This window comes from Ochlerotatus camptorhynchus, unplaced genomic scaffold, assembly GCF_037179485.1.
Source record: "Ochlerotatus camptorhynchus isolate MF236.1 unplaced genomic scaffold, CSIRO-AGI_Acam_v1.1 ptg000050l, whole genome shotgun sequence".
Taxonomy (NCBI): domain Eukaryota; kingdom Metazoa; phylum Arthropoda; class Insecta; order Diptera; family Culicidae; genus Ochlerotatus; species Ochlerotatus camptorhynchus.
Window position 1 is genome coordinate 1,291,608 of NW_027040540.1, and position 9,322 is coordinate 1,300,929.

General features: G+C 42.1%; 1 protein-coding gene across 4 annotated transcripts; it reads right to left on the reverse strand.

Moving 5' to 3' along the window:
- Window positions 1-5,346: 5,346 nt before the first annotated feature.
- On the reverse strand, window positions 5,347-8,704 carry AspRS-m (aspartyl-tRNA synthetase, mitochondrial). 4 transcript variants are annotated; one of them, XM_065239095.1, is made up of 6 exons: window positions 8,588-8,683; window positions 8,449-8,492; window positions 6,932-8,389; window positions 6,311-6,859; window positions 6,133-6,255; window positions 5,347-6,067 (listed from the first exon to the last, which is right to left on the reverse strand). In XM_065239095.1, exons 3-6 carry the CDS (start codon window positions 8,360-8,362, stop codon window positions 5,486-5,488), a joined length of 2,685 nt encoding a protein of 894 aa, XP_065095167.1. In that variant the 5' UTR covers window positions 8,363-8,389; window positions 8,449-8,492; window positions 8,588-8,683; the 3' UTR covers window positions 5,347-5,485. The 4 variants fall into 4 exon arrangements, with proteins under 4 accessions (XP_065095167.1, XP_065095168.1, XP_065095165.1 ...); XM_065239096.1 differs by lacking the exon at window positions 8,588-8,683 and adding an exon at window positions 8,696-8,704 and having other exon boundaries at window positions 5,348-6,067; XM_065239094.1 differs by having other exon boundaries at window positions 5,349-6,067; window positions 8,593-8,663.
- Between the last annotated feature and the right edge of the window lie 618 nt (window positions 8,705-9,322).

Below are 9,322 nucleotides of genomic sequence, written 5' to 3' on the forward strand. Positions count from 1 at the left end.
CAGTTCCATGTTCCGAGTTTCCAATCGTAGTCCTTATTTCGTCGCGTTGGTCAGTGCCGATTTTTCCGATCCGTATTTCTTTCTTGAGTATTTGCAACTTTATGTTTTTTTCAGAGCGGCTTGTTGGGCCGGCCCCAACCCCCTGTCTCGCCGGGGGACCATCGTGCACAGCTTTGTTTAGAGTCCCACGCTGGCACTAGAACGGCTCCTAACATGGAGAACAGACGCCGTTTTAAGCCGCACCTCCATGATGAACAGACGCTCAGGTTTGGTGAAGCATTTCCTCTATCACCGTACTATCATAGAGGTAACTCTAAGACCACTGGGTCCCGAAGAAAATCATTATTATTTTTGGCTCACTCAGTACCAGAACAACGGTCCCAAGCAGTCCCAAGCTATTTCACTCACCCCTGCATGTTCTGCATGAATCCACACACCCCTGATGTTATCTGTCAAACTTTCATAGCGAATCAAAACAAACATAGTGTAGTAATAGAATTTCAACTAGAATAGGGTACGTTAATCGTTTGCTTGGGACCAATAGGCTACTAAAGTGGTGAGCCAATTTAAAATCGTTAGTTTCGTATTGATTGTTGGTACTATGGTTACCGTGCCAGTGTTCGCGTCGCACCTCTTCACTTTGCAATTGCCGGACTGGCAACATTGCCCAGGCTACGCCACCCAGCTGTGTCCATGTTTCAGCTGGTAGTCTTTTGTTATCTTATGACTCGAGGAGGCGTGAAGTAGGATCTTGTGAGGACCAGGGCTAGGTATTCCGCTCCTTCCAGGTTGTCAACTCACCATTTTGTAGCCCGCATCTTGCACTTAACGCTACCCATCAAATCCTGTGCAACACTTACGCCATCTTTCTTACACACTTTCATCCACTCTTTCTTCAAATCCTTGTTGTTTTTCAAGACCTTTCCTGTTTTACGGAGCTTGCCCTTCATAATGTATTCTATTGGGCGAAGTTCTGGCGCCAACATTGTTGGTTTCGTACCACTCCATCACCGGTTTCGCGTGATGGTACGATGCTAGATCCGGCCAAAACAGAGTGTCACCTCCGTGGGACCGGAGAAAGAACATCAAGCGCTTCTGGAGGCATTGTTATTTATATATTTGGCCGTTGATGGTGCCGGTCGTTATGCACGGCTTGCTGAAACGCCTGCCACACTAAGTACTTCTTGGCAAATTTGTCAACCTTCTTCTCCGAAACATCCAGGCGGGACTTGCCGACGAAAAACTCCAGGCCGGGGATCTGCTTGGCGTCTGCTTTAATGTACGTCTCATCGTCCATTACGATGCATTTCGGCTGCACCAACCACTCGCGGTACAGCTTTCTGGCGCTGGATTTGGCCACCGAATTCTGTTTATCGGTTAGGCACCTTCCTTACCTTGAAGACATTAACTGCGGCCCGCTTCATTGTCTACTAGACGAACCAGACGGAAGAATTAATCTTCTTGGCCACGTCCCGAATCGAAAAGATCGGATTGCGCTTGAAGTGATCCCTCGTTTTCGCTTTTCTACCACTGCCAGCTCGCCGCTGGGACGTTTGGGTTTCCTTGAACGATTTTACCACACGGGACACGGTTGAATTGTCGATTCCAAATTGTTTCGCGATCCACATGTGGAACTGGCCTGGATTTTCCACTACCGCTCCCATAATTTTTTGTCGAAGCACTTCTTGCTTGGTAACTATCTCGATAACCACTTGACATTTTGTGCCGAGATTTTGCACATGTAAATATTACACTCTAAACTAGTTTACTCAAAATTAGATTTTACCCATGCAATAAAAAGTTATACACAAAAGAAAGTGTTGCATTTTTTTCGAGAACAATCTTTAAGTGAAGTTAACATTCTCAATATCTCCTACTAGACCTAGAATTAAGTAAATTTAGTTACGAAACAGTGAATTACCGGCTCCTTAAAGCTAACGCGATTGAGCCTTTCAAATAACCGAACTGGATTTAAAAAACATCGTGAAAATATGGAGAACTTACTGGAAGCTTTAAGAACCTCAAAGCGGTTCTATTAGCTTCCGAAAAACTATAGGAACTTTTAAGAAGTTCATAGAATTTCTGAGAACTTCACCGGTGTCAAAAGAACTTCAGAAACATAGAGGGCTTCAGGAAAATTGTGTAAACTTTTAAGAAGTTCTAAGTACCTCAAAAAAGTTAGATCTAGAGATCTTTGGAGAATTTCAGAGATCTTAAGGGCAGTTCCGTAACTTTAGTTCACACTTTTGGAGTTTAAAAAATTATTTTAGTTCCATGATGAGCTGAACAAAGTCCTTCAGATACTTTATGAAAACTTCAGAAATATTTCAGAAACTAAATAGAAGTCCAGATAATTTCAGGAAAGTTCAAATGAGTTTACGAGAATTTCATTTATTTCATAGCAGAACCAAGATCTTCAATAGAATTGAGAGCTGCTGGGAAGCTCCGAGAACATCAAGACAAATCAAGGAATATCAAATAATTTCAACGAAATTGCTGGAACCTTAAAGAAATTTCGAATAACTCATGGAATTTCTGGAAACTTTATCAAAGCTCCGGGACAGTTTCTAGAACGCAATAGAAATTATATGAACCTTCGGAAAATGTGAGAGTATTTTAATGTCAAATGTGGAAATGTCAAGAACTTCAAAATATTTCCAAAATTTAGCTAAGTTCATTATAGAACATCAACGAAGCTCCATCAATTGAAAAAAAAATGGGAGAACTTATAGAAAGCCCCGATATCTTCAAATTTAGATATTTTTAGACAGTTTCATGATTCAGCTAAATTCCGAGTACTTCGAGGACGATCAGATAACTTCAAAACAATCCCATTAACTTAAGGAAATTTGCAGCTTACAATGAGTTTTTATTGAATTATGGGATATTCCGATAATTTATCCGATAATTTATCCGATAATTTATAAACTTCAGGAAAATGGTGGACACTTTAAGGCAATAGAATTATTTTTATTAAAATTGCGAGTTCTTATAAAAAATACTGAGAAATTCAGGGCAGTCCAGAGAACTTTAAGGTGTTTATAATTTAAGGGTAAGCGGCGCCGGTGGTGTAGTAGCACAGACAAACAGACGTAACACTTTGAAAAAGTTTTTCTTGAAAACATAGTATCTCAAAACATAGGTCCTCAGTAACGACATCTCTCTGGCTTCTCGCGGAAAACAAGCTTGCTCGCTAACTCGCAAACAATATTGCATAAAAGTTCTATAGAATGTATAGAAACGTCAAAGTGATCCGATGCCAGCGCTGCGGCGAATAGTTCGCGGAACTGATAATATTCAAATAAACCGTTAAATGCGTGAACGAAGATACACAATGAAGAGTTACGTCTGTTTGTCTGTGGTAATAGTAAGCGTGATTGCCTCCCAAAGGGCCTGGTTTCAATTCCGCCGCGATTTTCTGAGGCATAAAATCTCTGATCACGTCTTTTTTCGGCCGTTGGTCCCTGGCCCATGAGTTAATCGGTCGATAGGAAGGGTTCAGATGTGGGTACTTTGCTTCCCTGGCGTCGGTAGCATTGGAACTCAATACGGAAAACAAGAGCCATGGAAAACAAATCAAGGATAAACATATAATTTAAAGCTATTACTCAGCCTAAGCAGTCAATAATGTTACCACAGAACAGAAGGGGAAGTGTAAACAAATCGTTGAATCGAAAAGTGGTTCGTTTTTCTGCTAAACAAGCGATGTGTTGTGGTAGCGTTCCACACGGGCTTTCTATGTGCACTCACACTATCATATCATACTGCCTATCTTAACTGCAGGCAGAAGATGCCTTCTACCGCTAGGTGCGCTAGCGTTCGCAAATGACAAGTGGAGTAACTTTCTGATCCGAAGTTCCACTCCTGTAATGTTACGCTCTGGGCAATATATTCAGTATGTTTAGGCCTGGCATAAATAAAATCCTTTTTTCTCAAAGTTCCAGAAGATCAAATCTCATACTATTGCTTCGTAGTGAAGTTCGAATCGTAATTTCAAACTGCTCGAAGCGGTGATCCATTTATCATATCATTCGAGCAGTTTAAAATGATGTTTTCTATCACTCGAACTTGACCATGCTAGAGCAACATGTGACCAGGGCCTATGTGCCAAATGTTTACAGAAGACTGATGCAAAATTTGAAATTTTCGCTCCACAGTGCTCAAACGGTTTCAAATCAGTTCTTGATTAGCCTCCCAAAATGTAAACTCATTTGGTTAGAAACTGACTTGGCACAAACTATTCAAAGTTTGTATGGAAATTACTATGGGAAAACCAAACTTTTTGTTTATTGGTTTCTCCCCATTTTCCATATTGCTTTTTCGAAAATTTCTATAACTATTATTACGGGAAATTTTCTAAGCTACAACTTTGCCCAATATCGTTTTTCAGCCAAATGTCAAATTAAATTGTTATTAATTGTTTAAGAGATTGATAATCTTATGGCGTGATCAAGCAGCTGTTCTGTAGGCAACACTGTATTCTGCAGTGTGACATGATCATGGTGGGTATATAAATGGTGATACAGCTTTGTCACTATATAGGCATGGTGGCCGCGGGGGGGAAAAGTGCGGTTTTAGAGCAAATTGTAAACAAACTCAGTCGCTGTCCCATACAAAAATCCAACATGGCTGAATCGTGAATTTGACACATTAGAACACCTATATGTAGTCACCTTGGCCATGATATTTGTGCTCTATTCTTCGCACCAGAAACACCAATGTTGCCTGATGAACAGTTGAATGAGCATAATCATAAGACATCAGTGACTTGAATCATTAATAACTTTTGTTCCTTACATTTGATTGAAAAGTGGTTTTCAACAAAGTTGTAGCTGAGAAAATTTGCTACAATCACTGCTATTTGCTATTATTTTTAAAAGCATAGTGATATGGTGAATTGTTAGATAGATATCAACAAAAACATAAGTTTTCCCATACTAATTCCCATGTAAACTTGAAATGGTTTGTGCCAAGTCAGTTTCTTACAAAAGTAGTTCAAATTTTGGGAGGCTAAGCAGGACCCAATTTGGAACCGTTTAAGCACTGTGGAGCGAAGATTTCAAATTTTGCATCAGTCTACTACACAGGCAAACCAACAGCAAGACCTGGTGGAGAAAGTTTAGTTTAGTTTTTGGTTTAGACATTTTAGAAGAACGTTTAGTTCATTTTAAACAATTTATTATCGGAGCGAAATTACTGCGCTTCACGGTTTTTATCGTCTTGCGACAGCTGATATCAACTAACGTAGCGAACCGGAAAGTTTGATCATCTTAATCGATTCTGAATTCGGAATACTACTGCTCGTATTATAGGTATGAACATTTCGGATAATACACGAGACAATATAATCATGCTTACTTTCCGATACCAACATCAGGTACCACATCAATTACATCCATTGAGTAATCATATTATATTTCGGCAACTCACCCACGTTGCCATTACATACTAACATACTTTGGTTAAATGCAACGACTTCCTGTCCTCAGCCTTCCATAGCGTCAGCTGTCGAAATGTGATACAGCTTCTTCTCCTCTTCGCTAATCGGCACTGGCGCCTTCGACAGCGGATCTTTTCCCTCTGAAGACTTGGGGAATGCAATCACATCCCGGATGGACGGGGCACTACAGAGCAACGCAATATAACGATCCAATCCCACGGCGAATCCTCCATGCGGTGGACAGCCACACTCCAGCGCATCGAGCAAGTGCTGAAGATGGGAGTGTTCGATCTGTAGAACCTCATCCAGCACCATCTTCTGCAGTGGGCCATTGTGGATTCGAACCGACCCGCCGCCAATCTCTACTCCGTTCCAAACCAAATCGAACGACTGCGAACGGATCTTTTCGAGTTGAACCTTTTCCCGTAGCTTTTCCAAATCATCCGGATGCGGTGCCGTGAAGGGGTGGTGAACGCTTTCCAACTTGCCGGTTTCCTCATTTGCAGCGAACATGGGAAAATCGTAGAGCCAGAGGAAGTTTTGTTCGGTAGAGGAACGTTTATCGACCAGGGTGCGGCTTTCCAAGCTTTCGTAAAATGCCAACCGGATGCGGCCCATCATTTCTTGCTGTTGGAGAAAGGAATATGGGTTGAAAGTTACAGGTGATAATTAAAATGATGTAAAAATCGAACCGTATTTATCCGTTTCCCGAAGCCCAAAAGGAGTAAGTCTCCTGTTTTAAGTGATAAATGTTGCTTGAGAATTTTGGCAACATCGTCAGTCAGCAGGTTAATGATTGATGACTCCAACCAGTTCTGAAATTTGAAAATTCGTCAGTTTCAACCAGTGGTTAATCTTCGCAACGCTTACATCTGTAATACTGCTCAACACAAATCGACAATTTTTGTGCTCCTTCGAAATGCTATCCAGCGTTTTCTTTAGCGATGTTGGCGTTCCACTGTGGGGACTTTTGGCAACAATTACATAAGCACTATACTCTTGTGGGTCGTATCCCAGTAGCAGTTTAGCGTTGTGCACCACCTTGAACGTGACGTCTTGCAGCTCGTAACCGAACCTGGTATCCGGCTTATCCGATCCAAAACGATTCATGGCTTCATCGTATGTCAACCGCTGAAACGGAACCTTCAGGGGATCATCAGCTGCCGGCCATGAGCTGGCCAGTAATCCCTCCAACAGGGACATGATATTGTCTCGATTGGTGAAGGACAACTCGATATCGAGTTGGGTAAATTCGGGCTGCCGGTCGGGTCGCGTTGCCTCGTCCCGGTAGCAGCGAGCAATTTGGAAATATCGATCGATCGCCCCGGACATCAGCATTTGTTTGAACTGCTGTGGGCTTTGCACTAATGAATAGAAGTGACCTGGCTTACGCGTCGGCACAACAAACTCTTGGGCTCCCTTTTACGATGAAATAAAAAAAATAATACATTACATTTCCACTGATAACATCAACCGAGATCTGCAACTTACCCCTGGTGTCCTTCGGAAAAGTGTCGGAGTTTCCACCTCCACAAACCCACACTTGTTGATCATATATTCCCGTATCTTCATGATGATCTGTGACCGCAGTCGGAGGTTGCGCTGCAGCTGCGAACTCCTGAGATCAATGTATCGATGTTCCAGTCGCAAATTTTCCTTTGCCTTGTTATGTTCTTTAAGATCGATGGGCAGTCGAGTTCTAGCTTCGTTTAAAACCTCCACCTTCCCAAGAACAACTTCGACTTCCCCGGTGGGCAATCGAGGATTGTCCTGTCCTTTGGGTCTAATAACTACCTTTCCTTCGACTTTTAGTATGCTCTCGAAAGGAATACTGTTCAGATTTACCTCGGAGGCCAGTTCATCCGGAATGAAAATCTGAGTACTTCCGTACCCATCCCTGAGTGTGAAAAATTTATTCAACCTGGAAAATTCCAACCATCCACAAAGCACCACTTCTTGATCCACGTGAGTGAGCCTTAATTCACCACAGTTGTGCGTTCGATTTGTAAACCGATTGGTAGAAAACTCCTCTTCGGAAGATGTCGACGGTTGTTCCAATTCCGGACCATTGTACGGTTCATTTGGATCCAAAACCGTGAAATCATCTAGAACTATTTCAACCGTTCCGGTTCCCAAATTTGGATTGACACAGCTAGCTGGACGGGCCATGACTGTTCCCGATACTGAAACGATGCTGCTATCCTGTAGCAATTGAATGGCATCTCTGACTCGTTGAGGTACATTTTCTACCATCAGTTGAACCTCTCCATGCCCGTCGCGGAGAAGAAGAAACCGATCATGTCTCTTTTTGGCATCAACCCATCCAACTAATTCGACCTTCCTTCCAACGTCTTTTAGCCTAAACTCACTGCAAGCGTATTTTCGATTTTTGAAGTACTTCAATAAACTTTCCGTCCTGGATTTTTCAATCTCCAGTATGGTCACTCCTCTAGCCACCGCTGGAGCTGCCAAGGTCGAGTAGTAACGCTTACTGAAATCAATTTTCTTTGGCGCATCTGGCATGCCACCATCAGCCTGAAGAATTTCTTCAATTACAACATCAATTCCACCAGTTGCAAAGGCCGGATTCCTCCACCGTTGCGGCCGCTCCTGCACCCGTCCAACGATCGATAAGAAACTACCCTTTCCTATGTGAGCCACCTGCCGTTGCAGCTGACTGTTGTTGGCCACAAGCTGCACCGACCCGTGCACGTCACGCAGATCCAAAAACTTCCCCATTCGGTTCTCGGCCACTTTTCCGCTCAATTCAAACAGCTGTCCATGGTTGGATTCTCGAAGCTCACCGCAGTTGGCCTTCCGAATGGAACTGTAAGCATTTTGCTCTTGTTGTTGCAACCCAGCCAGGCTCGGCGGCGGCTGATGCCAAACGTTCTCCAAGCGTCTACGTTTGAAATTGTCCATCGCACAACTGATGATCGAATAGGTTCTCTGTAGAGCAAAGATTTTAATTATTATTTTCCAATTACAACCCTAAATTGTACGCTTACCCTGACAGCGAACGGTTCCCGGAAAACAATACACGACGCAGACGCTGTAAGTAAACGACGAAGGGGTCGAATTTTTTTCGATAAATTTGAAGCCATTAGAGAATAAATCATTTTAAAACCATAAAGAAAATAAAATTACTATACAATTGAACAAAACAAGCAATAATGTCCGGTTTTCCAATAGTTATCACACGATTTCGCGATAAAAATAAAATGTTACAAAACCGACCACAAACGCAACACTCACCCGCGAAGAAGCTTTTTGACAGCTTTGTTTGATTTTGGCCATTTTGGCCAGCGGGTACACTGAGCGAATTTACCATGTCGTCATTACATGATTAATAATTCAGAGCTATCCGATTTCTTTAACATCGAAAATAATATGAGATACCCGATTGACTGATAATTGACATTAAATGGGATGATTCATCATACATATCATAAAAGGAAATAACATCAACCACATAATGAAGTACCGTTCAAATTTTGAAAGGTATTAACAATAAATGAATTCAAGAACAGAAATGAACTAAAATCATCCAAGTTAACCCCATAACAAAAATCATACAACAACTGTCATACGATTCATTTTCATATCGTTTCAGTCTCCCATTGCGTTTTGGCCTAACCATTTTTTCGCAGCTTGTTGCGTCTCTCTCGAATAGCAGTACAAAGTTTTTTCGCATACCACGGGGAGTGTCACCAAAAAGCGAACGAGAAAAAAGTTTTCGGATTATTGTGGCAAAAAAATATCTACTCGTTCCGTTCCCGTTTGATTCGAATGCTTCAGTGCCCATGGATTTTTCGCGATCCAGCCCCCCCTCGAGGAGGTGGTCAGCGACTTTGAGGAAAGCAAGTACCAAAACGCCGAACT